The 27,264-nt window shown below is 58.5% G+C and overlaps 1 protein-coding gene, 1 long non-coding RNA gene and 1 pseudogene across 3 annotated transcripts; 1 reads left to right on the top strand and 2 right to left on the bottom strand.

Annotated features, from left to right (window-relative positions):
- The first annotated feature begins 9,009 nt into the window (after positions 1 to 9,009).
- On the top strand, positions 9,010 to 23,153 carry LOC308245175 (serine hydrolase-like protein). The gene is made up of 12 exons (XM_080662045.1): positions 9,010 to 9,091; positions 10,053 to 10,202; positions 10,306 to 10,419; positions 10,720 to 10,761; positions 11,378 to 11,397; positions 11,817 to 11,891; positions 12,981 to 13,093; positions 14,018 to 14,094; positions 17,812 to 17,846; positions 19,916 to 19,998; positions 21,417 to 21,513; positions 22,725 to 23,153. The coding sequence occupies exons 1-12, from the start codon at positions 9,088 to 9,090 to the stop codon at positions 22,842 to 22,844; spliced, it is 930 nt and encodes a 309-aa protein (XP_080518171.1). The 5' UTR covers positions 9,010 to 9,087; the 3' UTR covers positions 22,845 to 23,153.
- On the bottom strand, positions 10,961 to 16,653 carry LOC308245177. The gene is made up of 4 exons (XR_013960221.1): positions 16,381 to 16,653; positions 15,341 to 15,662; positions 12,454 to 12,655; positions 10,961 to 11,719 (listed from the first exon to the last, which is right to left on the bottom strand). It is a non-coding gene; the product is annotated as an uncharacterized lncRNA (long non-coding RNA).
- Positions 23,138 to 26,512, bottom strand: LOC308244341 (ribosomal RNA-processing protein 7 homolog A-like; annotated as a pseudogene). The gene is made up of 6 exons: positions 26,477 to 26,512; positions 26,029 to 26,152; positions 24,965 to 25,081; positions 24,567 to 24,664; positions 24,011 to 24,209; positions 23,138 to 23,595 (listed from the first exon to the last, which is right to left on the bottom strand). The product of its transcript is annotated as a ribosomal RNA-processing protein 7 homolog A-like (transcript).
- Positions 26,513 to 27,264: the final 752 nt, after the last annotated feature.

Consider the following 27,264-nt stretch of genomic DNA (forward strand, 5'->3'; position numbering starts at 1 on the left):
TTAAAATATTTTATTTCATTTTATTTTAAGGAATATGAACATTTTCAATTTTTAAAAAAATTATTTTGGAGAAGGGTGAGAAATTTCGATATGAGAGAGAAACATCAATCTGTTGCCTTCCATATGCGCCCCAACCAGGGACTGAACCCACAACCTGGGTATGTGCCTCGACTGGGAATCAAAGCAGCAACTTTTTTCTTTCTTTTTTTTTATCTTTTAAAAATTTATTTTTAAGTTACAGATGACATACAATATATTAATTTCAGGTGTACAACATAGTGATTAGACATTTATATTTCTTACAAAGATCACTGTGATCAATCTAGTACCCATCTGACACGATTCACAGTTGTTATATAGCGCAGGGGGGCAATGTCCCTCAGCCTGGCCTGTGCCCTCTCGCAGTCCGGGAAGTGGGCCTAAGCTGGCAGTCGGTCATCCCTCTCACAGTCTGGCACCCATCGCTCCTTACCACCTGCCTGCTTGCTGCACCTTACTGCTCGCTCGCTGCTCCTTAGCACTGCTGTGGAGGCAGGAGGGGCTCCTGCCACTGCCCCTGCACTCACCAGCCATGAGCTCAGCTTCTGGCTGAGCAGTGCTCCGCCTGTGGGAGCACACTGACCACCAGGGGGCAGCTCCTGTGCTGAGCATCTACACACACACCCCCACTCCCGCCCATCAGTGCAGGACATAGCCATCAGTCGTTCCACTGTTTGGTTGAATTGCATATTGGACTTATATTAGATAGGATTATTTTTTTAAATTTCTCTATTGATTAAGGTATTACATATGGGTCCTTACTTCCCCATTACCCCCTACCTCCCATTCATGCCCCCACCCCCCTGTTGTCTGTGTCCATTGATTAGGCTTACATGCATGCATATAAGTCCTTTAAACCAGCAACTTTTCGATGTGACACTTATCCAACTGAATCACACCAGCCTGGGCTGAACCATTTATTGAAAAGATGATTCTTTCCCACACTGAACTGTCTTGGCACTCTTGTTGAAAATTAAATGACCAGATAGATGAGGCATTATTTCTGGACTCTCCATTCTATTCTATTGATCTATCTATATACTTTTTTACATTTTAAAATTGACTTTTTAGAGGAAGGGAGAGAAACATCGATTTGTTGTTCCACCTATCCGTGCACTCATTGGCTGATTCCTGTATGTGCCCTGACCGGGATAAAACCCGAAACCTTGGCAGATCAGGATGACACTTGGACCAACCGAGCCCCCTGGCCAGGGCTCATCTATATTTCCATCCTTACCCTAACACCACACTGTCTTCATTACTGTAGCTTTGTGGTTTCAGGTTTGAACTCAGAAGTGTGAGTCCTTCAACTCTCTTCAAGACTGTTTTGGTTACTAGGTCTGTTTCAACAATATTTTGCAGTTTTCAAAATATAAGTTTTGCATTTATTTTGCTAAAACCTTTTTAAAAATTTTTTTTATTGATTTCAGAGAGGAAGGGAGAGCGGGGGAGAGAGAGATAGAAACATCAATGATGAGAGAAAATCATTGATCGGTTGCTTCCGGCATGTCCCTTTCTGGGGATCAAGCCCACAACCCCGGACATGTGCCCTCGACCTGAATGGAACCCGGGACCCTTCAGTCCCCAGGCCAATGCTCTATCCACTGAGCCAAACTGGCTAGGGCTATTTTGCTAAATTTACATGTCAGTATTTTATTCTTTTTGACACTATGCTAAGTGGATTTTTTTAATTTTAGAGGCTGTTTATTAAAGCTGGGACAGTGAAACAAGGAAGGGCTGGGAAATGAGCCTAGGCTGGGCTGCTGTGGCTCACTAAGAAGTCAGAGAAAAGGGACCTTGGGGGCAGGTTCAGGGGGTGGAATCGTTTCCTTACTTTGGTTTTTAGATTGTTCATTGCAATTATTATCAATTGATTTTGTACCCTGTAACCCTGCTGCTTATTTGGTTCCAGTAATCTCTTGGAGGATTTCTTAGCATTTTCTGTATACAGACCATGCCATTACAGATAGATACTTTTACTTCTTTCTCTCCAATCTGGATGCTTTCCCTTTCACCCGAATTGTCCTGGCTAGAACCTCTTACACAATGTTAAATAGAAGTGATAAAAGCGGACATCTTTGTCTCTGATCTTAAGAGGGAAACGTTTCCATCTTGAACCCAGGGATTCATTCCACGGTGACCACAGAACACGCTCTAAGTTCAGTTCCTTTACATTTGTGGAGATTTGTTGTATGGCCCAGGCCATGGTCTCTCTTTATGTATGTTCCATGGGCGTTTGAAAAGAGTGTGTGTCCTGTTGTTGGGGAGTATTCTGTTGGTGGGATCCTGGTTGATGGTGTTAAGTTCTACATCCTTGCTGACTTTCTTCTAAATGTTCTACCAGTTGTTAAGAGGAGTTGGAGTCTCCACGTAAAAACGAGGATTTTCTGTTCTTCCCATTCTGCTAGGTTTTGCATCCTTTTGTAGCTCTGCTGTTCCGTGAGTACCTATTTAGGATTATGTCTTCTTGGTGCAGTGAGGCCTTTCTCATTAGGTAATGTCCTTCTCTGTACTGGTAATGTTTAAAAATATATAGTTTTATTGATTTCAGAGAGGAAGGGAAAGGGAGAGAGAGATGGAAGCATCAATGATGAGAGAGAATCACTGATGGGCTGGCTCCTGCACGGCCCCTACTGCGGACCGAGCCCACAACCTGGGCATGTGCCCTTGACCAGCATCCAACCTGGGACCCTTCAGTTGTCCACAGGCGGATGCTCCATCCACTGAGCCAAAGGGGCTAGGGCTGTACCTGGAGGGGGCCCGGCAAGGCCAGAGAGCAAAGTTCTGCCATGGGGAAGGCACCGGCCCAGGGAGGGAGGCCGAGCCCAGGCAGCTGGAAGGAGCAGAGGGAGGAGCAGGGACAGGAGTTCCCACCGGAAAAACAAAGCTTGGGAGTGAGCGGTGGGGGAGGGGAGGAGGGTCCTGGGCGGGCCCAACTAGCAAGAGCTCCCTAGCACGCAGGGTCAGTTGTAGCGGCCTCTCTACCCCACAAGCACCTCCGCTCCCTCCCCCTCTCAGCTCCTTTCATCAGACAACACTGGGGACATTGCTGAAGGAGGAAGAGGGCAAAGTAGGGGGTTTACTAGGAAAAGAGAGTTGGTGACTCTCCGCTGCTATGGCAACACTAGCTCACCTCCCAGCCCCTCCCCCAGACCGACAGAGGAGTCCTGAGAGCCCTGCCCCAGGTGTGGGGTGCTGAGGTCTGGGGTGCTGAGGTTTGGGGGTGCTGAGGTCTGGGGGTGCTGAGGTCTGGGGTGCTGAGGTCTGGGGTGCTGAGGCCTGGGGATGCTGAGGTCTTGGGGTGCTGAGGTCTGGGGTGACCACAGAGGACCGAGGAGGCTGCAGGGCCATGGAGAAGCACAGGCTCCAGGCTGCCTGGCCCCGGGGACGAAAGGGAATGTGACCTCCCTTGGGAAGGGGGCCTTGGCAGACATAATTAGTTCTTTCACCTGAAATCACCTGGGATTTAGGGGGGGGCCTGGATCCACTGGCTGGTGTCCTTGTTAGAAGAGGGGCGCACAGGGAGCCAGGCAGGAAGGCCCTGCGGAGCTGGAGGCGGAGCTGGAGCCAAGTGGTTACCAGCCCAGCCCCGCAGGGCCAGAGGCTGGACAGGTGAGAGGGGTCCTTCCCCAGCTCCTGGGTGGAGCACGGCCTGCTGGCGGCCAGAGTGGGACTGCTCACCCCTAGGGCTGAGGGAACAATGGGGGGGTGGGTGTGGGACTGCTAACCCCTAGAGCTGAGGGAACAATGGGGGGGGGGTGTGGGACTGCTAACCCCTACGGCTGAGGGAACAATGGGGGGGTGGGTGTGGGACTGCTAACCACTAGGGCTGAGGGAACAATCGGGGGTGTGGGACTGCTCACCCCTAGAGCTGAGGGAACAATCGGAGTGTGGGACTGCTAACCTCTCTCATCATTGATATTTCTATCTCTCTCTTCCTGTCCCTTCCTCACTGAAATTAAAATACATTGCCCTAACCGGTTTGGCTCAGTGGACAGAGTGTCGGCTTGTGGGCTCAAGGGTCCCAGGTTCGATTCCGGTCAAGGGCTTGTACCTTGGTTACAGGCACATCCCAGTAGGGAGTGTGCAGGAGGCAGCTGATCGATGTTTCTCTCTCATTGATGTTTCTAACTCTCTATCCCTCTCCCTTCCTCTCTGTAAAAAATAAGTAAAATATATTTAATAAAAATAAAAATATATTGAAAAAATTTTAAAGCTATTTTCATCTACCATTTATTTTATGCCAGACACCGAGCCAGGCCTCGTACTGGCATGATCTCATTGACTCAATGATTCAATACAAGGTCCCAGAAGCGTGCGGGACACAGCAAGTGCTCAGTAGCCATGTTCCTCTCACTTAATCTTCACATACCTCACAATTCCTAAGGAGGGAAGGACTGCTACGCCCCACCATAAAGGAGGACACGGTGCTGGGTCCAGAGTGGCCCAGCGAGGCCCAGCCAGGGTCGGGTCCGACACAGCCACTTCTCATTGCACACCTGATTCCAGAACATTCTGGGGAAGGATTTGGTGGCTGGTCAAAAACTATATGCACTGAATGTCGGTCCAGGTGAGACACGCAGCACCGTGCAGACTCCGTGTGGACTGGAGAACACTGACCCACTCCTGTGGGCCCTGGAGGAGATCGGGGGAGAGGCACCCGGGCGCAGAGATGCCAGAAAACCAAAGGCGGGTGCTACCACAGCTGCTGGGGGCTCCTGCCTCCAACACCCCCTTGCTGAGAGCCAGCTCTGCGCAGGCCCAGCCAGAGATGTGGACACTGAGGCAGAGAGAGGGTAAGTGGCCGGGACTCAGTCTAAGGTGACAAGTCAGTGGTGCTGACAGACTAGGCAAAACAGCCACAGACAAACAGAACCACTGCAAACTGGGTGAGTGGGGAAAGCAAACAGGGTGCCGGGTCAGGGACCAGGGTTGCACCTCTAGATGTTCAGGAAGCAGCTTCTTACAGTTTTCCATGAAATGCTTTATCATCCAATCCTACGGACAAGGAAGCGCCTTAAGACTTGGCAAGGTGGAAAGACGAGACATGTTCTTTACAATTGTTGACCCTGAAGTGGTCCCTGAGCCAAAAACGTTTGGAAACTTCCACCGAAGTGTCTGCGTTTCTCTCCATTTTCTCACACAAGGAGGGGGTTGGGGGAGGGGGCTAACTGTCCCTTTCTCTTTCATTCAAACCAGGAGCAGCCTAAGTGCCAAGGACAGCGCGCCTTAGAAGAGGCTCTGGTGGCGCGGGCCAGGGGCAGGGCTGCAGCCAGGCGAGGCGCCGACAGGGGGCGCCGACAGGGGGCGCCCGAGGTCCCGCGGCCCGGCTTTGGGCGGCTGCCCGCTCGCGATCCCCTGCGCCCCTCGCCGCGTCCGTCCCCGTTTTGCTCGCGTTCACTTCAAACTCCGCGGCGCCGCCTCCATCCTCGCACCCGGCCCACCGCCTCGCCGCCCGAGCCGCTCACAGAGGCCGAATTGGGGGTCTGCGAAAGGGCGGCTCTTCTTCTGACTCCCCAAAAGCCTCCCACAGACGCCGCCCCGCCGGTCTCACGTGTGGAAGCTCTTTCGCTAAAACAACTCGCACGTGTCTCGACCGGGATGGAGACGCGGCCCCCGCAGGGTTTCAGAATGAGGGGGACTGGAGTTGGGGCGCAGTGGGGACGCCTACACACACACACACACACACACACACACACACACACACACACACACGAGGCCGCCTACAACACACACGTGAGGACGCACACACGCAGCTTCTGTTGCCTCCCCGGGCGGGTGCCGCCTGCGCGCTCTCGCCCTGCCCCCACTCCTACCCGCACCCCCACCGCGGACCCCAAGGACGTGCGGGATCTCCCGCTGACCCCTCTCCCCGCCCCAGTACCGGCGCGCAGCCCGCCTTCCCCGCGTCCCCGTGGGCACCTGGCAGCAAATCAACGCCATGAATCCATCCGAAGGGAAGGGCGAGAGGATCGAGTGGAATCGAATTGAACCTCAGCCCGTGGGCAGCGTTTCCTCCCCCGCCGCCACTCCCACTCGGCCCTCGCCCCGCCCCCACCCGGCCTCCGCTCCCACCCCCATCCGGCCTCCGCCCCGCCCGCACCCCCGCCCCACCACAGCCCCCACCCGGCCTCCGCCCCCACTCCCACCCGGCCTCCGCCCCGCCCCCACCCCCACCCCCACCCGGCCTCCGCCCCGCCCCCACCCCCGCCCCCACTCCCACCCGGCCCGGCTGCGGCTTGGATGAAGCGCTCAACTGGGTTCGGCAGTTGCAGCCTGGGGCTGGGGTGAAGTCTTTCTCTGGAGCCCGTCCGAGGGCCTCTGAGCGGTGCCGCCTTCAGCTGGAGACTTTTCCAGACTCTAAAAGGGGAAGGAGCCGCAGTGTCACCTGCGGGAATTCCTTGAGACAAGAACCAGGAGCCTTTGGGGTGGTGAACACACCACCGAATACACAGACGATGTGTCCTAGGACTGCACACCTGGAACCTATGTAATGGTATTGACCAATGTCACCCCGATAAATTCAATACAATAGAAAGAGAATAAAGAAACGGGAGCCCAGGGGGAGGGCAGGGCTCACGCGCAGCCCGGACGAGGTGATGGCGAGAAGGATGAGAGGACGGAGCCCAGCTCTGGTGGACGCTCGGTCCGGTGGAGGGATGACGCCGAGCTGGACGGAGGGCCTCACATCTGGTCCCCAGGGCCGTGGGGGGCTGTGTGAGGGAGATGCCCGGTAAAGATGTGGTGCCAAGGCCAAACGTAGCCTCCCTCCCGAGGTTGCTCAGACCTGCCTGCCACACCTGAGGCCGCTGTGGTTGCTACTGTTTCCTTTAGTCAACAGCCCTTTAGCAGGCCCGGCGCTAGCCCCGCAGGAAGGAGTCCTCCCCATTGGCCACCAGGCTGCAGGGGAAGGTCTTACACTGAGCACAGGGAAAGCCAGAAACATGATGGACAGAACTGGAGTGCACCAACAGTTAACAAGAAAATTGGATAGAGAAAATGCTCTCCCCTCCCTTTCCCTGTAAGAATGGCGGGCTTGCCCTGACCGGTTTGGCTCAATGGATAGAGCCTCGGCCTGCAGACTGAAGGGCCCCGGGTTGGATTCCGGTCAAGGGCATGTACCTCGGTTGTGGGCACATCCCCAGTAGGAGGTGTGCAGGAGGCAGCTGATTGATGTTTCTCTCTCATCGATGTTTCTAGCTCTCTATCCCTCTCCCTTCCTTCCTGTAAAACATCAATAAAATATCTTAAAAGGAAAAAAAAAGAATGGCAGGCTGGAGCAGGAAGAGAGATTGGTCTTGGCGAGGGAACCCGCCATTCTTGTGTGGCTCCTGAATAAAACCTCTTTCCTTCTGCACCAGCACGTGCCTTAGGAATCCGGCTTTTGTTGCGTTCCTTGGTCCATTAGGGACTATTCGCCGTCTTTCATTATTGGTTTGTGCCTTTTTTGTCTTCTGGTTAAGTTTCTGTCTTCCAGGTTACAACAGTTTCATGTAAAGGTGATGCCATTCCAAATACTCCAGCCCACACCCCAACATCCGGACGATATAGAGCGCAGGCCCTTCGATCAGGCAGGAGGAGCTTGTTGACTCCAGTTCAGGCAGGGTCTGCACCTAATCTCAGCCCGTAGCAACTCCAGACCACAACCCTTCATCTTCCCATATGTCTCCCCAGGGCCTGTGATACCCAAAACATTTCTGGAACTCATGGACACCACTGTGCATGAACCCCTCAAAGAAATGGCTTTGCCAAGTCTCCCAAGACCATCCCCTCAAAATAAAGTCCAAACTCCTTAGCCCCACATGCAGCCCCTTCCCTACATTCTGGCTCCCCTGGCACAACCTCCCAGCCCCGTGTCCTGTGTTCCGGATCTGCCCCAGCCCCAGCCCCAGGGAGAATTCACTGCACAGCTCTCTCCCCAGTAATGCCGGACATTGGACGCCATTTAGCACCTGTGGCCTTAATCCGGCATCTGGAAGGGTTCAGCATCTGGAGAAGGGGCTGTGTGTAAATTAATATAGAGTCCATTGACAAAACATAATTTTGAAAGGCGGATGGGGGCGGGCAGAAGAAACCAAGGAGCTTGGCTGAAGAAACCAAGTTCTCCTTGTCTCAGGACCCCTTGCTTTTTATTAACACAAGTAGTCCTAAGGCAAGGTGGAGACATACACATCAAAGGGTAGGGTTTCATCTACAGAGTGCATTGTCAGAATGGGGAATAGCCTAAGACTGTTCAGGTGTTTGGCCAGTAGGAAGCAATAACATGTAGATTAAGATGCCCTGAGCTGTCTGGCAGCAAACAATCATCCTTTTCAGGTATGGGAAAATGCCTTTAGCCATTCCCAACAGATGATAACATATGTGACTCAGCCCATTCATCCATTCAACCCTACAACCAATATTAAGGCTGGTTCTTGCCAGGCGCTGAGTGCCGAGGGCCCAGGCCACGGTAGGAACGCGGTGAAGCTCCGGTGGACATTAAACCAAAGTCACCCCACACTCAGCCCTAAGGTGCAGGCCCATGAGGGTCCAGGGGTTGCCCAGATCCCTGCGGCTGCTTCCCCAGCTGCCGCTCCAGCTCCCCCGCGGGGTCGGAGGCCTTGGGCACAGCCCAGGGACCCGGGTCCCATCATCCACCTGCCAAGCAGAGCCTCCCCACTCCTGCAACGAGGCCTGGACAGAGCCTGGAATTTTGGAGGCCGTTGGGCCACCAATCCCGGGCTCTCCCGCCGCCCGGCTCACAGCCTCCCCGCGACGAGCCCAGTTTCCTACCGCACGCGGCGCCCCGGGGGCGGGCGCTGCATGGGACAGGCCGGAGAGCTGGCACAGGGCGCCAGAAGGGTCCTCGAGCCCGGACGCAGGTCCTGCCTGGCCCATAGCCGGGGCGGGGCGGGACCAGGAGGTGGGCAAGGGCGGGGCCGTGGACCGGGGCGGGGCCTACCGGGAGGCGTTGCCTGGGCCCGGGAAGGGCTTGAACAGGCGTCTGTGCTCTTGGGAGCGACCTCAACGCGTGAAGCGACGGCCGCCGCGCGATCAAGGGACGCGACTATGGGTGAAGACACCCTGTCCAGGGACCCTTACACCCGAGCGGGATGGGGAGGCCACTCGCGCGCTGCCACCCGCCCACCCACTCAGAGGGACCGCGGAGGGCAGGAGGGGGAGGGTTCGCCGGCCACGCCGTCCTCCCTCGCGTCGCATCTCCGAGCCGGGCCGGCAGCGGTGGTTGGTGGGAGGACTCGGGAGTCCCAGTTAGACAAGTTAAGCTCATGGCAGTTTAGGGGCGTGCAGGACCCCCAACCCCGTGGGAAGGGCAGCAGCGTAAAGGGGCCGCTCCGGGCGGTGGAGCAGGCAGCCCCGACCGCAGGCGGCAGCGTCGGGCGGGGTGAGGGCGGGGTCCTGCGTGAACCCTGGCTCCAGCTCTCCCTCCCTGACCTGGGGCTTGTACTGCACCCCCCATGCCTCAGTTTCCCGGTCTGCGGAGGGAGGGTGCTTAATATTAAGAACCAACCTTAATATCTGTGTGGCTGAACGGATGAATGTATAACTTACTGTGAAGATGTGGGAGGTGGGCCACTTCATCTTACGTGATCTCAGTAAAGACTCAGTAAATGTTGCCTATTATTATTATTATTATCACTGTTTACTCCGGTTTCCAGAAAAGGAAACCGAGGCTGGGTTTTCAGAACTTTGCCCAAGGTTGCACAGGCAGCAAGTGGCAGAGCCCAGAGCTAGCCAGCCCCCAGACTATTCTAGAAAGTTCAGTGGTGAAGCCCTTCCAAGGTTTTCCTCATTTAGTGACCCAGTTTATCTTCCCTGCCTCTGGGGATCCCCACGCCCACCTCCAGGGCCCACCTTAGGGTCTCTCCCTGTAACCGCCGGCGGGGGGGCGACGGTGGGGGGCAGCACAGGAATCCTGGGTATCGCTGATGCCCTGCACACATGGGGGTGAGGGGCCAGGCCCAGACCAAGGGCTCAGCAGTGGGGCTCCCGGACTGAGCTCCTGGCTCCTTCAGGTCTGTTCTCCCAGCTGAAGATGGCTGTGCCCTGGGGCCACATCGCTGCCAAAGCCTGGGGCTCCCAGAAGGGCTCCCCGGTTCTCTGCCTGCATGGCTGGCTGGACAATGCCAACTCCTTCGACAGACTCATCCCTCTCCTCCCAAGAGGTGGGCTGGGCAGGAGAAGGCCAGGGCGAGGGGCTGCGCTGTGGGGAGTGAGCAGGGGAGAGGCAGAGTCAGACACCTCTCCTCCCTCTTACCGCCATCTCAGACTTTTACTACTTGGCCATGGATTTCGGGGGTCACGGGCTCTCATCCCATTACAGCCCAGGTCTTCCCTATCACTATCAAAACTTCGTGGGTGAGATCCGGAGAGTCTCGGCAGGTGAGTAAGGGGCAGAGTGTGTGTTGGGGAGCGGGGGCACCCCCTCTCAGTGTGGGAGTGAGTGTGGTAGTCAGGAAGCACGGCTGGCCTGGGGGTGACCTGCATCAGGCCCCAGCTCTGCCTGGAATCCATGGGTGACAGGGAAGCTGGAGGAGGCCTGCAGGAGGGCTCACTTCCTCCTGCGGGGTCCCTCCCTGCAGTGCAGCCCGGACCCTTAGCCTGGTCTCCTGAGGGGGGCGCCCCAGGGGCTGGGACAGAGGTGGGGAAGCTGGCCCCCCACACCTGGCTCTGTGCTTTCAGCCTTGAAATGGGATCGCTTTTCCATCCTGGGCCACAGTTTTGGTGAGTGCACTGGGCCGGGACGGGGCAGGGCTCCTGCGGTGGGATGGAGGGAGCGGGAGGAGTTGGTACTCAGGGCCCTTTCCCCTGCACTTCTGGGAACTTCAAGGGAAATGAAGGGTTCATTCGACATTGACCTTTGGACACTGTGGCCTTTGGACTCAGGTAACTCCCTGGAAGCACAGATGGCCCTTAGGTAGTTGTCTCTTAATTTTAAAATGTATATTCTTATGGATTTCAGAGAGGAAGAGGGAGAGAGAGAGAGAAATGTCAATGCTGACAGAGAATCATTGATTGGCCGCCTCCTGCACGCCCCCCAACTGGGGATCGAGCCCACAACCCAGGCATGTGCCCTGAGTGGGAATCGAACCGTGACCTCCTGGTTCATAGGTCAACATCCAACCAGTGAGCCATACCGGCTGGGCAGTTTTCTCCAAATTTGATGAGGGAAATCGGGCCCCCTGAGTGGTCAGGTCTGATGAGGGGGCCATCTGGCCCCAGGGAGGGAGCCCCAAGATTGACAGCAAACAGGGAGCCGCGTCACTGGTGGGAGGAGCTGGAGGAAGGGCTGCGGGTTGGGATTGCTGCCAGCATCAGCCCAGTGCTGTCTGTCTCCTAGGTGGCAGTGTGGGCGGAATGGTGAGTGGAAGGCTTTGCAGTGATGACCTCGGCCACCGTGGGTGCTCCTGCAAGTGGGGTGGGAGAGCAGGAGCGGAAGAAGAAGTTACCTGGCACAGGAACGGCCCTTGGGGTCACCGGGGTTGGATCAGCGTTTTGTTAGCTGTGCCAGCTGGCTGTGCAGATCCCAGCAGTAATCACTGTGGCAAACAGGAACCCAGGACGCAGCCACCCTCGGGGTTTGGAGCTGGTGCTGGGTGCGGACGGGGTGGGCAGGGGAGAGGAAGGTGCCCTGAGGGATAGAAGGTCTTGTTCCGGCCTCGGTCAGCAGCCTTGCCCCAGCCTGAGAGATGTTTGAGGAAACAGCAGGGGAAAGTATGAGTCCCTCTCCCTTCCAGGTCCTCTCCTCTTCATTCTTCCCTTTTTGTGCCGCATCGTAGTTTGCCTGTATGTTCCCCGAGATGGTGGATAAACTTATCTTGCTGGACTCATCCCCTTTTGCACCGGACTCTAATGTAAGAATGGGGCTGTCACGGGGGGACCCAGGTCCCAGGCAGGGCCCTGGGCACTGTCTCCTTTGGTGGGTAGAAGGGGGTGGGGGGGAGTGGCAGAGGGTAGACAAGAGGAGTCCGCCTCCCTCTCTCTCACTCTCTCTCTCTCTCTCTCTCTCTCACACACGCACACACAGAACGGAGCTATGCTGCTACATTGCTTGGCGTGGGGAGGGAAAGGGACACAGTGTCCTTTGTTATCAGTTTTGGAAACCCTGTGTGTGGCCTGGGATCTGCACAATGCCAGGTCACCCACCAAGGGCTGGGGCAGAGCAGGAGCGGTGGGTGAGGAAGCTCTGGGACTCACCGGCTGGCCAGCCCGCTGCGCTCACACTCAGCCAAATGCCTGTGTGCCCTGCGCACAGGACGCAGCAGCCCTGGGTGTGGACGGAGGGGAAAGTGCTGACGCCTCCCCCACCGCCACCAGTGACAGCAGCCAGTGCTGTCCCTGCATTGAGCCCTCCCTGCCCTATGCCTGCTGTGTGACCCGGGCACTCACTCCCCCTCTCTGGGCCTGTTTTCTCACCTGTTCAAAATGACGGGTTGGGCCCTGGCCAGTGTGACTCGGTCGGTTGGAGCATCAGTCCATACAGGAGAGGTGGAGGGCATTCATGGTCAGGGGACTCGGAGCCCTGGGGGGCGCCCTGCAGCTCTGACGTTGCCCTGCTCCGAGGGCTCGGCTCTTCGGCTGTGGCACAACTCCTTCGTCAGCTTCAGTTTTCTTGTCCCTTAAGTGACCACACACTCGGTAAGGCAGGAACCACGGTGTCTTTGCTATCGCGACACGCCCAATCCCGGCATAGCAAGTGCTCGGTGAAGGCTCGGTGCCTCGTCCGTGGTTATCGTGAGGGTCCCAGGAGATGGGTGGCCGCCACTCTCGCTGTTTGATCTGCTTTACCCGCTCAGTAGACAAACACAGTGCCCGATCCTGCGCAAACCCGCACTGGTTCAGAAGGCATCCCCAGGGGCTGGGGAGGGCAGAGCCTGGGCTGGGGGAGGGGTGGGTCCCTTATCTGCTTGGAGGGCGCTGCCCAGAGAACAATGAATATTTAGGAACTGGAGAACCTGCTGACCTACAAGCTGAAGGTGCTAGAGCACACGCTGCTGCTGGAGCAGGCCGCCAAGGAGCCCTCGCATGCGCTCAGCCCTGAGGAGATGCTGCAGAGGTGGGCGCCATGGACACCATGGGCGAGACGGGTTGGGGGAGACGGTGGGAGGACATGGAGGGAGCCAGTCACGGGGCCGGAGGAAGGTGCTTCGGTGGCAAGTCCACACCAAGCCTGCTTCTCTCTGTGCCCACCTGGGCCTCAGGCTCCCTGGCACCATTGCAACTGCATCTGCCTCTCACTCTCCCCTGTGCAGCCATGCCCACGCTCTCCCCTTGCGCACTCTCTCCTTCAGCACCTTTGCTCCCCCTGCGGCCCTCCCCAGACCTGTCCCTGCACCTGGCTCACTGCCCTCCTCCTCTGGGCCTCAGCCAGATGGCACTTCCTCTGGCAGCCTGTCCTGACCCCTGCGCCCGCACAGCTGGCTGTCACATTTGTGCCTCCAGCACCTGTCTGAGCCTGGGTAGACAAGAGGAGTCCCACCTCTCTCCCTCCCTCTCTCTCTCTTACACACACACACACACAGACACAGACACACACAGAACGGAGCTATGCTGCTACATTGCTTGGGGTGGGGAGGGAAAGGGACAGTGTCCTTTGTTGTTAGTTTTGGAAACCCTGTGTGTGGCCTGGGATCTGCACAATGCCAGGTCACCCACCAAGGGCTGGGACAGAGCAGGAGCGGTGGGTGAGGAAGCTCTGGGATGCACCGGCTGGCCAGCCCGCTGCGCTCACACTCAGCCAAATGCCTGTGTGCCCTGCGCACAGGACTCAGCAGCCCTGGGTGTGGACGGAGGGGAAAGTGCTGACGCCTCAGGGCTCCTTGAGTATTTGGTGTCTGAGGAGGGGGAACACCCCACCCCCACGGATGTGAACATGCCCTCCACCCGCCTGCGTCCTTGCGGGGGGGCCTCCCTTCCCCTGCCCTCTCCTTCCCATCAGCCCCTCCTGACCCAAGGCATCCAGCACCCTCCGTCTCCCCAGGTTCCTGAAGAACAGACCTGTGGGCGAGGAGTGCGGGAAGCTGCTGCTGCAGCGGGGAGCCACCCAGGTGCCCACAGGTAAGGCGCTCCCCGCCCAAGGCCGCTCACGGGCTCGGCTCTTGGTGAGGAGCCATAATGACTAAGCTGGTCCTGGACCAGGCGGTCCTGTGTGCTTTCGGAGTAGTGTCTCCGTTCATCCTCCACTGCCCTCTGCTCCGCCTGACGGAGGTCGGGGAGGGTCCCAGGGGAGGTCGGGGAGGGTCCCAGTGGCTGGCTGGGGTGGTGACACTCCTCGGCCCCCTGGTCCTCTGCTCTCCCAGCAGCCATGCTGCCTCCTGTCCCAGCCCAGGAGCAGGAGAAACTGAGGCTGGGGAAGGCCCAGTGACTTGTGCCCGCAGACAGCGCTGCTCACCCTGGAGGCCGCTCCTGTGGGCGGCATGGGCAGGCATCTCGGGACCAAACGCTGTGCGGGTGCCCGTGCCAGCTGAGTGTGACGGCAGCTTATCAAGTACCGAGGGGTCAAGAACCCAAAGCCGTGGGCACTGGCCAAGTTGCGGGGTTAATCGGCTGCTGGGAGAGTGCCGATGGGGAGGTGGGGGCTGTGGACCTGGCCCAGCCCATTGTTCTTATGGGAGGAACTCGGGCCCAGTCTGGCCACAATTTTCAGTTGCTCCAGAGAAGCCAGAGGCCTGTTCTCTTGTATTGTTTCCCAGAAACCAGAGGCCAAATGGATTGGACAGGACCTGGCACTGTTTTCCCTCGGCTGCCAGTCTGACCTGTTGGGGGGATGATCAGTTGTCATTTGAGCCTCTGCCTGGCCCTCCCTGCAGATCCTCATGGAAAGAGGGAGTCAGGGCACAGGGCTGGGCCAGGCTCCCCGATGTGCCCACACAGGTGCAAGGCCCAGAGGGGCCCCTGGAGCAGAAGTGGGCTAATCGGGACGCACCGAGCCGACTAGGCCAGGCAGGGTCACGTGCGGTGATGAGCACAGACGCTGACCGGTGACTGGGGGTGGGAGAGGAGGGCGGAGTGGCAGTTGCTGGATCAGGGTGTTGGGACCAGCCCCTCTGCAGGGGTCGTGGCCCTTTGGGTCCCGGGTTCACCTAAAAGAAGACCGAGCGGGTTCCCAGATGCCACGGGCATGGGGTGGTGATATAGGGGGAGCTACACCCCTACACCCCAGCCAGTCCCCGAGACCCTGACAGCCCCCATCCGTCGTGGAGCAGGGCAGGGGACTGGGACGGCTCCATCACTGGACCTGACCTCTGAACTCTGTGTTCACTGCCTAGGGCTGCCGTTACCAATTCCAGACGGGGCGGCTTACCTCTCAGTCTGGAGGCCAGAAACCCCAGGTCAAGTGCTGGCAGGGCTGTGACAGACTCTGTGGACGCCTCTGTCCTAGCTTTCTGGTGGCCCTGGGCTGTGCGCACTCTCCCTCGGTGAGGCCAGCGCTAGCGGGATGCGGAGCATGGTGACCTAGGGGAGGTGCAGGGGTGGGCGGAGCTTGCAGTGTGACCTTCAGGCAGAAGGGGCTGGGTTGGCCTCATGGAGAAGGTGACTTCTGAGCAGAGCAAAGTGGTGCAGGTGAGGGCGAGGTCACAGGACATCCAGGAGGGAGGTGGCCCGAGGAGAGGTGCCCCAAAGGCCTGTGGGAGAACCAGGGGGCTGTGAGCAGAAGGGAGGGCGGGTCCCTGGCTACCTTCTTATTTGCATCCTGTCTGGGAAGGCCTAGGCCAGTGGTCGGCAAACTGCGGTTCACGAGCCACATGCAGTCTTTGGCCCCTTGAGTGTGGCTCTTCCACAAAATACCACGGGCGGGCACGCACGTACAGTGCGATTGAAACTTCATGGCCCATGCGCAGAAGGCGGCTTTCGGCTCTGAAAAGGAATTTCCATCGTTGAACTGCTGGTATTTGGCTCTGTTGACTAATGAGTTTGCCGACCACTGGCCTAGGCCCTAGGCCTCTGGGAACAGCTGGAGGTATTGGCCTGAAGGGGAGGACCCAGCTCTGGTTCCCTATTGACCGCAGTGCCCGCCCCACAGGCTGCGTGGCCCCGGGGTTGCGGGCAGGATTGGTTCCACTTGTGTAGGTTAAACCCCAAAATTGGGCCTGGAGGGGATTTTGAACAGGTTGTTCATCTATAAAACAGAAAGGTTTTGTGTAAAAATGGAATTTCCAGTTCCTGTTGAAAAAGGGGAGACCTGGCAACATTCTGCGTTTCCCACGACCAGCAGCTGCTGGCACGGCCCGCCGCCATGTGAGTGGCACTGCTGGCCGGAGTCTGCGACCTTGGCCTAGGCAGGCCCCGCAGAGGAAGAGGGAGGGAGCGGGTTGAAAGGTTTTCTGAGGTTTATTCTCTTACCTTTGACCTTGGGCCTCCTTAGTAGTCAGAAAGCCTCTGCCGGGGCCTGCTGGCTGGGGTGGCGACACTTCTCGGGCCCCTGGTCCTCTGCGCTCCCAGCAGCCATGCTGCCTCCTGTCCCAGCCCGGGGCTACAACAGGGACCTCAGGGCTGAGGCCCCTTCGCTTGCAGATGAGAAAACTGAGGCCAGAGAGGGAGGGCCCAGGGCCTTCCTTCCCATTTCAGATGCCCACACCAGGCTGTCGCCTGTACTCTGACCAACTGGTTAGGACTGGCGTTCCCACACCCCTGGTTCAATCATTTCCTCGAATGGCTCAGAGCTCAGGAGAATGTTTGCTCACCCCTGGTTCACTGTAAAGGACACAGCACAGGCCCAGTCACATGGCAGCTGCGGGGGGAAGGCCTGGGGCTCTCAGGCCTGCCTCTCAGGTCAGGTGCTGTGCTCCAAGGGACTGTATGGAGGTTTCATCACACAGGCCTGACTGATTAACTGGATCCCAGCTCTCCCCACTCCCCGGAGCACAGCTTCGTCTTTCAGGGGACCCCTCCCATCCCGTCACTCAGGAAACTCCAAGGAATCCGGGGCTGTGTCAGGAACTGGGCTCAGAGACCACGTATCAGCACCAAAGATGCTCCTCGCACTTTTGTCATTGAGAGTTCACACAGTTTTGTTTTTCTTTTCCAAACCACCAAAGGAAGTTCTATAAGGTGGTGGCTATTGATGGACGGATGCATTGATGGGTCGATTGATGTTTTAGTTTATTAAAAATTAATTTTAGAGAGAGAGGAAAGGAGACAAACATTGATTTGTTGTTCCGCTTAATGCATTCATTGGTTGAGCCTTGTATGCGCCCTGAGCGGGGATCAAACCCACAACCTTGGCGAAACCGGACAACCTCTAACCAGCTGAGCCACCCTACCCGGCCCTCCCTGCGGCCATTGCTCTAGGGGACATGGCCAGGCGGCTTATGTGGCACCCGCCCTCCCTGGTGAGGCCGAGCTGTCCACCATCGGGATTGCGGCCGAGAACCCGGGCTCGGCCTGGAGCCGGGATCACTCGCCAACCTTTCCACCCTCCAACCTTCCTTTTTGCTCCATTTCTCTTGGACGAGAGGCGATGTGATCCTTCACTGTGGGGAACTTCATGGTGTTTGAAGACCCACAGGGTCACTTAAGGTTCTCGGAGATTCTGAGGCCAGGAGGGAGTTGTCCTATGTCCGTCCTTCTGCGCTACCCTCTGAGGTGGCCAGGGAGGCCCCGGGGTGGCCCGGTGGTGGCGGAGGAGCTCTGCCCCAGCTGAACCCCAGGGGAGGTCGGGGATGGTCCCTGCCAGTCCAGGCTGAAGAAGTGAGCCCTGACGAGAGGGCCAGGCTCCCAGGGCAGCGGAGGCGAGGCCCCTGCCCTGACCGGCACCGTCTGCTTCCCTCCCAGGCCTGGTGCTGAGCAGTGACCGGAGGATCGCCGTGGTGAGTGCCCAGCCTTCCTCTCCCTTCCCGCTCCGTCGGCCTCTCTGGTGGTGAGATACACACAGCACGGTATTTATCACTGGCAGCCATTTGTAAGGACACCACTCAGAGGCATAAACTCATGTTGCCAGGCAACCATCACCACCCCAACATGCCACATCTCCCCATATTAACTCCTTCCCCAGGAACCACGTACTCCCGCACCCCAGCACCTGGTGACCACGTTCTGTCAGTGGAGTCATGCGGGTGTGGCCTTCGTGTCTGGCTTATGTCACTGAGATACGTCCTCCAGGTTCACCGTGGTGTGCCGTGTGGCAGAACGCTTCCTTTATGGCTGGAGAAGGCCCACGGCATGGCTACCCCATGCATCCGGGAGGGACACGGGAGCCTGTTGTGGAGAGCACCCAAGGCTATCTTAGTGAGAGAGTTGGAAAAGGCCGGGAGGGGTCCGGGCAGAGCAGGGCAGTGAGTTTGGGGGCTGTGGCCAGCGTGTGTTCATAGGAATCGTGTCTTCACCGCCATGAACACAGTGACTTAGCGGGTCCTTCCGGGAGCCTTCGTGAATGAACCCACCGAGTACACCCTGACCCCCTCTGTCAGGCTGCGCGCTGAGCTCAGACACAGGAGACCCGGTGCCCTCAGAGGGCTCCGACTAGAGCACCAGCCGACGGAAGTATGATGTGAGCCTCCTTCATTGCACCTCCCCAGTAGCCATGTGAAAGGAGCAGAGAGGAACCGGTGAAATCCCGGTGAATATTTTTAACTCAGGGTACCCAAGGTGTTGTCACCTCAGCACGTAGTCAACAGGAAACATTAAGGTAGCTGACTCCTTTCCTATTAGTCTTTCAAGTCCAGTGTGCGAGTCACACAGCAGCGCATCCAGTTTGGACCAGCTCCCCTTCCAGCACCACAGTCCCCGGCGGCGGGGGGTGACTGGGGCAGCACAGGCCTAGACATCGCAGTGGTCAGAGACGGTGGTCAGGGCTGTGTGGGAGGCCAGCAGGGACTGGGCACCGAGGGGCACTCATTCTGCACTGTGTCTCCAGCAAACTTCTCACGGCAACTGTCCGAGCAGGCAGGCGGGCTGTGCTGGCAGAGCCAGGGCCAGGCTGGCAGGGCAGCACTGCAGGGCAGCCTGGGCCCAGGAGAGGGGGGGGGAAGGCGCCACACCTGAGACCTAAAATCTAGGCCCAGAAGCAGCCCAGACCGCTCTGCCTTCAGTCGCACGGCCACACCTGGCTGTAAGAGTCTGGGAAACATCGCCTGGATGGGCAGCCGCGAGCCCAGAGAGATTTAGGGGGAAGAGCCTCATTCGTGTGCAGTGAGGCCTGTTGGGAAGGGCGTGTGATTGGGCCCTGGGCTCCGTCCTGGGGTAGGTGGGTGAGGTGCCCCACCAGGCTCCCCAGGGCCCTCAGGAGACAGGTCTCACACCCTCAGCAGTGCCTGGTGCCTGGCCAGTGGGTCGGAGCATCGTCCCAGGCACTGAAGGGTCAGTAGTTAGGTTCCTGGTCAGGGCATATACCCAGGAAGTAGAATTGATCCCTGGTTGGGGTGCGTATGGGAGGCAACCCATTGGTGTTTCTCTCTCAAATAAATAAAATATATTTTTAAAAATATATCTTTTCATTGATTTCAGAGAGGAAGGCAGAGGGAGAGAGAGAGAGAAACATCAATGATGAGAAAGAATCATTGATCGGCTGCCTCCTGCACGCCTCATACTAGGGATCAAGCCAGCAACCCGGGATTGTGCCCTTGACCAGAATCAAACCCGGGACCCTTCAGTCCCCAGGCTGACACTCTGTCCACTGAGCTAAACTAGCTAGAGCAATTAAAAAAATATGTATTTTTAATGCCCGCTGGTGTGGCTCAATGGTTGAGCCCGGCCAGGAATCGAACCAGAAGGTCACAGTTTGATTCCCTGTCAGGGCACATGCCTGGGTGCTGGCTCAGACAGTCCCCAGTCGGGGGCATGAGGGAGGCAGCGAAATCAATAAAAATATATCTCAAAGCAGAAAACATAGCCTCGGGTGAGGATTAGAAATGACTCACTGTGGTTCCTGTCTCTTTAGCCAGAGCACTCCTTTGATTTCATGAGCAAGGAGCTGTGTGTGCACGCCATCAAGAAGTTGCAGGCCCACGTCCTGCTCGTCAAGTAAGTCTGAGCCAGCAGCCGCGCCGTGAGCAGGGGAACCTGCAGGTCTCCCAGGCGTGCGGTCCCAGCCCCCACGGCCACAGGCTGGGGGGGCCCTCGGCAGCTGGTGCGTGGCAGGAAGGCAAAGGCATCGCCGGGCTTGGGCAGCACAGCTTCCAACAGGGACTCTGGAGGGCACCCCACCCTGTAGCCACCGGGGCCCCTCCCGTTCCCAGGCCTCTGCTGCAGCTCCTGTCTGCCTTTCTCGCCCCGGCCTGCACCTTAGGGTCTCACAGCGGCTAACATCCTTTAATGTGGCCGACATGCCACACACCCCCACACACCCTGCAGTCATGCATCGTACACGCCCACGGCAGGATCTGTGACCCAGGGACACCTCTGTCTCCGGTGCCGAGCACAGGGCCTAGGAAGCAGGCACTCAGACACGCACATCCACACCCTGCACACCCGCCAGGGTGGCTACTCTCCCCTGAGCGCAGTGTGGCCAGCAGGATGGCCGGAGCCCCGGCCCTCAGAGCGATGGGGCTGTCCACTGGTGGGGCCACGGTGGCCAACAGTCTGGCGTCTCTCAAGCAGTTAGCACAGGGCCCTCTGGCTGGCAGACCCAGTCTAGGGGCAGCCCCAGTGAGGCCCACACTGGTGCAGGATGGTGCAGATTCCCATAACCACAAGGTGGGGCAGCCCAGATGCCGGCCCACCACGGGCTGTTTCTGCCCTAAAAAGGAAGGGCGCACTGACACGACCAGAGCAGAGGGTCCCTGAAAGCACTGGGCTCCGTGGAAGGCAGCGCGGAGTCCACACCACGGGACTCCCTTCCCCCGCAAGCCAGGGACGGAGAAAGGGGCAGAAGGTGGGCTGGACCTGCAGTGGTGTGTGGGAGGACACAGGTTTGGGGTTGTTTTTGAGGTGATGAAAATGCTCTAAAATTGACTACTGGTGGGTGCACATCTGAACATATTTAAAACCATGGGATTATGCACTTAAAATGGGTGAAATTGTCTCAGTAAAGCTTTTTTTTTTTTTAAAGAAAGCCCGGCCAGTGTAGTTCAGTGGTTTAGCATCATCCCACGTACCCATGTTCACCAGTTTGATTCCCCGTCAGGGCACATGCCCAGGACGGATCCCCAGTAGGGAGCATGCAGGAGGCAGCTAACTGACGTTTCTCTCTCTAAAAGTCAATTAAGAAAAACTTAAAAGAAAAAGTACGGACTCGAGCCGTTCACTGCCTCTACATCCACTGGCTGTGACCCCGGGCAAACTGGGACTTCAAGTGTGGGTGGGTACTGAGGGCCTGAATCTTGACTTAAACTTGAACTCAATGGGACCCAGCTGTGCCCAAGGGGGAGGGTAGCCCCGGCCAGGGTGCAGGGCACTGTTGGAAGCGGACCTGAGAGGAACCCTGGTTTCTTGCTTTCCAGAGCAACCGAAGGATATTTTGACGTGAGGGGAGAGTATGACACTGTCACGGGGCGCCTGCTTTTCATAATTGACACGCTGAAATCCGCCCTAGGAGAGGTAGGTGTGGGTCTCAGGGTGGCTGGGGTGTGAGGGGGCATCATGCCCTCTGTGCTCCGCCATGCTACCTCTTTTTTTTTTTTTTAATATATTTTTATTGATTTCAGAGAGGAAGGAAGAGGGAGAGAGAGATAGAAACATCATGATGAGAGAGAAACATGGATCAGTTGCCCCCTGCAAGTCCCCCACTGGGGATCAAGGCCACAGCCTGGGCATGTGCCCTTGACCGGAACTGAACCTGGGACCTTTCAGTTCGCAGGCCAATGCTCTATCCCCTGAGCCAAACCAGCTAGGGCGCTACCTCTTCTTTTGATATCAGAGAGGAAGGGAGCGGGATGGAAGCATCAATGATGAGAATCACTGACTGGCTGCCTCCTGCACACCCCCTACTGGGGATTGAGCCTGCAACCCTGATGTGTGCCCGTGACCGGAATTGAACCTCGGACCCTTCAGTCCACAGGCCGACGCTCTAACCACTGAGATAAGCCAGCTAGGGCACGCCATCTTTCCTGCACTGGGGCCCCTGGTCTGGCTCAGCCCCAGGTCCACCAGGTGACCCTCCGGGAGCTACCAGGCCTCACTCCCAGCTGTGGTCACATGCAGATCAGCACAGAATAGACTTTTATTGGCAGACTCTCCCGATTTTATTGTCCTCACCCCCACCGGGCCAAGCCCGACTCAGGCAGCGGCCATCCCAGTTTCCTAGGGTCCCAAATGGGAACAGATGACCAGTCCCCTCATTGGGTGCTGGCTGCAGGTGGGGGTGGGCCCCCGAGCTGGAGGGCTGGGACTTGTGCTGTGACTGTCCCTGGGGAGCACCTGGCAGGAAACGGTCGTCGTTCCCCCATGCACACCTGCCCCGGAAACGGGAAGCCTGAGTGGCTGGGTGGCCATCGGCGGCCCCTTCCAGGCAGGAGCAGAGTGAAAAGCTGCTGGTTCTTCTCCCAGGCGGGCCGCAGAGCCAGCAGCACCGCCACTTGCCCCGCCCAGCCTACTTCCCCAAGCTCACAGCTCAGCAGGCCCAGGGCCCCAGGGCTTGCACACTTCCCTCCCAGGAGGCCTTTCTCCTGGACTTAGAGCCAGGCCTGAGTCACCCAGGCACACTTCCAACCACCACAGGGGGGCCCCAGACCCCAGGAAAGCCCCACCAGACGGGCCCTTGGAGCCACCACCTGGGCCACCCCTCACCACCTGTCCCCTCCCTTCCCCAGCGGTTCCAGTATGTGGAAGTTCCAGGCAACCACTATGTGCACATGAACCAACCGGATCACGTGGCCGGTATCACTGGCTCCTTCTTACAGAGCGGGAACAGGATCCCAGCCCGGCTGTAGCCCTGGGCCTGGGGCCACTCAGACCTGGTGCTCACCACTCACCACCGGACGCCCAGCGATGGGGCCGGGCCTCATTGATCTTGGGCAGCATGAGCTGGCAGAGCAGAGGTGTGGGGTGACATTTGTCTCCCACATTTGTGAGTTCACAGGGGAGACCGTGTCTGCATTCGGGTTGTCTGTGTTGTGGCTAGAACCCGGCAGTGAGCTGGGAGCGCAGGAAGGGCCAGATAGGCCGCCCGGCCTGCCGCCAGCAGCTCTTGCAGCCTTTCCTGTGCCCGCCTGGATGAATAAATTGTCCTTTCCTCTCTCACTGCCTTTGAGGCTTTCACGGGTGCGGGGCTTGGCCACTGAGGGGTACGGGGAGAACATGGCGGACACTTAGCTTTTGGTGGAAGATCCAGACAGTCTGGGAGGAGACAGGAGCAGAAGGAACCACTTCCTGGGCCCGTGGCTCCTGAGAGCCCAGTCCTCATGCTGGGCAGGCTCACCAGCTCCGGGCTCGGGGCTGCTGCAGACAAGGACTGAGGGCGGCACTGTCCTCTGCCCGCCGCCTGTGGGCTCACTCTTGGTGCTGTTTGACGTGGCAGCTGCCGGGCCTGGGCAGTCGGGAAGCCTCCAGGCCTTCGTGCTCTCGCTGGCCACCCTCACCACCCTGTCCGTGCGGCTCACTAGGGACGGAATTGGCGTTGGGCCCGCATCAGCTCAATCCTCTGCTTGTCCTCCTCGAACTTCTTACGCAGCTGCGCAAGATCTGGGGCGCGAGGGGGAGGGGGAACGGCCGCGATCAGACAACGTGCCCGCGGGAGCTGCACCCCATTGCCCCCCATTAGCCCACCTGGCCACACACACACTCTCCACAGCAGCCTCTGCACCACAGCCGCACCCGAGACCCGCCTCCTGCAGTCTGGCCCAGCACAACTGCTCAGGGGTCTGGCTGTGGGTCCTACACCCCGGGTGCCTCTACAGCCCTAAGTAACCCAGAGGACCCCACCGCGACCTCTAGGGAGCAAAGTGGGACCAGCACACAGGTGCTGCTGGGCTGGGATCCCCAACCCAAAGCCTGTTGGGAAGCCTTTGGCCACAGGCCTTGCCCCGGCAGCTGGGGCTCAAGGCTAGTGGGGCTGGCCGATGGGCTGGGTGGCCGAGGGGCTGGGGCGCGCCCTTATGCTCCATCTTGGTCTCGCGGTGCTGCCAGGCTTAGAAGTTGAGCAGCTCCTTGCGGGCGCGCTTCTGCTTCTCCCTCTCCAGCACCCGCAGGCTGGCTGCCTCTGTCGGGGGCAGCACGGGCCGCCGGCCACGGCGCGTCACCTTCACCCAGCCCTCATCGTCCGGGACCCCTTCCTCCTCCTTGGCCTTAGCTTCGTCCAGCAAGGACATGACCCTGTGATGGCACCAGGGACTCGCCTGCAGCCTCGGGAGCCGGTTGGGAAGAAGCTGGGCACCCAAGGGCACCTGCTGCCCACTCCGCCCCCAGCAGTGTGGGTGCCTAAGCGGGGGGTGGCGGGGGGCAGACATGCCAATGCTGCTGCCTCCTCCAGCCTCGGACTGCCCCCTCTACAGACCTAGCTACTAGTCGCCAGCAGCTCAGGTGACGGAAAGGGGCGTCTAGACTCTACATGGTGACCAGGTCCGCGGCCTCCCCCACCCCTCAGGAGCCACCCCGCACCCATGGCACCGCCTTCCCCACAGCGACAGTGATGTGCGGCGCCTGGGAAGCCCTACCTCGGCCACCGCCCTGTCGTACGCCTCCATGAATGTGTCCACTTCCACTCGCAGGGCCTCCGGGTCCAGCACGGAGTCTGTGTAGTCACTGACCCACTCTGAGGGAGGGAGCGAGGCACACAGGCCTCCTCAGCGCCCTGCCGGCCACCCCACGACCCACCGGGCCAGTTGGCTCCTCGCACCCGGGCCACAGGGACGGAGACTGGCCAGGGTTCTTCGGTAAGGAAGGTTCTGGCGGTCGCAGCTGGTCCCCCACTGTGCGCACCCCCTGCCAGGCTCAGACCTCCCACACGCTGCTCTCAGGGCAAGTGAACACAGCGATGCTGCCTCACAAGGACCCCCACCCACCCACCCAGGGCCCGGGAAGTAGGTACCCCCATCCCCCCGGCTGCACTGACTGTGAATGCCGCTCTTCACGGGGTGACTCTCTGTCGAGACCAGCAAAAGCCTTTCAGGGCTAAGGCAGCCGACACCCCATTCGGCTTCTGGAACACCACGTAGGCCACCTGGAAGCCCTGGAGGGAGGGAGATGTCACAGCGCTGGGTCCTTCCGTTTTCCCAGCTACTCACGCCAGACACGTGGGATGCCCCTGCCCTCAGCCGGACTTGTCACCGGACCAGCGGAGAGGTGCAGGGCTGTCCCTGAACGTGAAGATAACCAGGAGGTTGTCCTACTCCACAGGCGGGATGGCTGTGTGCCAGTTACCCTCCTGAGCCCCTAGTTTCCCATTGTGCCCCCAGTTACCCTCCTGAGCCCCTAGTTACCCACTGTGCCCCCAGTTACCCTCCTGAGCCCCTAGTTACCCACTGTGCCCCCAGTTACCCTCCTGAGCCCCTAGTTACCCACTGTGCCCTAGTTACCCACCTGAGCCTCTAGTTACCCTCCTGAGCCCCTAGTTACCCACCTGAGCCCCTAGTTACCCGCCTATGCCCCTTGTAATCCACCGTGCCCCCAGTTAGCCCATGCCCCCATTACCCACCTGAGCCCTCGGTTACCCACCTTAGCCCCCAGTAACCCACTGTGCCCCCAGTTGCCCTCTGTGCCCTAGTTACCCACTGTGCCCGTTCCCACCAGGCCATTTTCCGTTATGGGAGGGACGGGGAACAGCGTGCTGACCCCGGGCCAGGAATGGATGGACACACAGGGCACATATAGTTCCAATTCCACTGCAGCAGGGGGCGTGGGCCCCAGGCCACAGGGCAATGACAGTGGGGCTCAGGGAGGCCCTCAGGCCGGGCGCAGAGATGGACCCTGAGCTTTCAGGACCCTGGAAAGAGGCAGCAGGAAGCCAAAGGAAGTGGCAAGTCTGGGGTAAGAGTGGAGCGGTTTACCTGCCAGCCCTCCTGGACCACATGTCTGGCCTAGAAAGTCCCACGGCCACCCAGCTTCACCGTCCCCTCAGGGGGACCCTGCCCTAACCCTGTTGCCCCCATGCTGCAGACCCCAGGAATGGAGGCTCACCGGAACAGGCTTGGGGTGAAAAAACTTCGACTTTGGCTCCTTGGGGCTCTCGGTGAGCTCGGGCTTCCCCTGCAATTCCACAGGGGACGGGGCCACAGGGGGAGAGGAGGCGGGCCAGGCAGTCCTGCGAGGCGGAGGGAGCACAGTGTGAGGGCTGCAGGCCCTTCCAGGAGCCTCCCTCCCCCCTGGAGTTCCGGGATCCCACATCTGTGCCCCAGCCGGGGACACGCAGGGAGGGCCTGGGCAAGCCACGGCCTCTGCACGGAGGTTAAAATCCTCTGTTCCTCCAATTGGCCAGGGCCTCACATACCTGTACCCTTTCCCGGAAAGAGCAACCCTCTCCTCTCCACCTGTTCTGCAAGTTTTCACTTCACTTCCTGCGAGGAGTCCTACCTGCCAGGTGAGACCCACCTGCTCTGCGCCTTCACAATTTCTCCTATGGCCCTACCTCTGTATTTGGAGGGTTCTCTGGATAATCGCTCATATTCCCACACGTTTTAGTTCTCACAAAATTAGGGACTGTTCTCTGTTCCTCCCACCACCTTCTTCAGAGCACAGGGGGCCCAGCTGCAACCCTCCACGCAGCAGCTCCCCGGGCGGTGAGGGAGACTGTGAACAAGCATAAGCCGAGGCTGCATCCAATAGGAAAGAAACGGGGAGGCAGCACAGGGTGATGGTGGCAGAGGCCTTGGTCAGTATCCTGAAGGCTTCTCTGAGGAAGGGAATGACAGTCAGGGCACAGCTGTTGGAGGAACTCTGAGAAGGGGCCACAGCAAGTGCAAACTCCCTGAGGTGTAAGGAGCTTGCTGCCTCGGCGGCACAGAAAGCTAGAGCTAAAATAAAGTCTGCGCCAGCAGAACATGCGGGGCCACGAGGGTCAATGGTAACGAGTTTGGGTTTTACTTTAGGCCTAACTTTAGTCACTGGAGAGATTGGGGGGGCGCGGGGGGGAGACGACTAGAGGTAAGAGTGTGAAGCAAAATCTGATTTAAGTCTGCCTTTAGCCCCGGCCGGTTTGGCTCAGTTGGTTGGGCTTCCTCCCGTACACTGGGAGGTTGCGGGTCCCACTCCCGGTGAAGGGCACATGCGGGGGTTGCGGGCTGCAGGCTGATGCCCGGTAGGGAGCCTGCAAGAAACAGCACATCAATGTTTCTCTCTTTCCCTTCCCCTCTCTCTAAAAATCAACTAAAATATCTTAAAAACAAAGAGAAAAACAGACTTATAGACGCAGAGAAC

This window comes from Plecotus auritus (assembly GCF_963455305.1).
Source record: "Plecotus auritus genome assembly, chromosome: 3".
Classification (NCBI taxonomy): Eukaryota; Metazoa; Chordata; class Mammalia; order Chiroptera; family Vespertilionidae; genus Plecotus; species Plecotus auritus.

What these genes read in the sequence shown, in the direction of transcription:
- LOC308245175 (XM_080662045.1), top strand. An exon ending in CATCCTGGGCCACAGTTTTG is followed by an intron (nt 10,762 to 11,377) that starts GTGAGTGCACTG and finishes TCTGTCTCCTAG; the next exon opens with GTGGCAGTGTGGGCGGAATG. An exon ending in GCCCACGTCCTGCTCGTCAA is followed by an intron (nt 19,999 to 21,416) that starts GTAAGTCTGAGC and finishes CTTGCTTTCCAG; the next exon opens with AGCAACCGAAGGATATTTTG.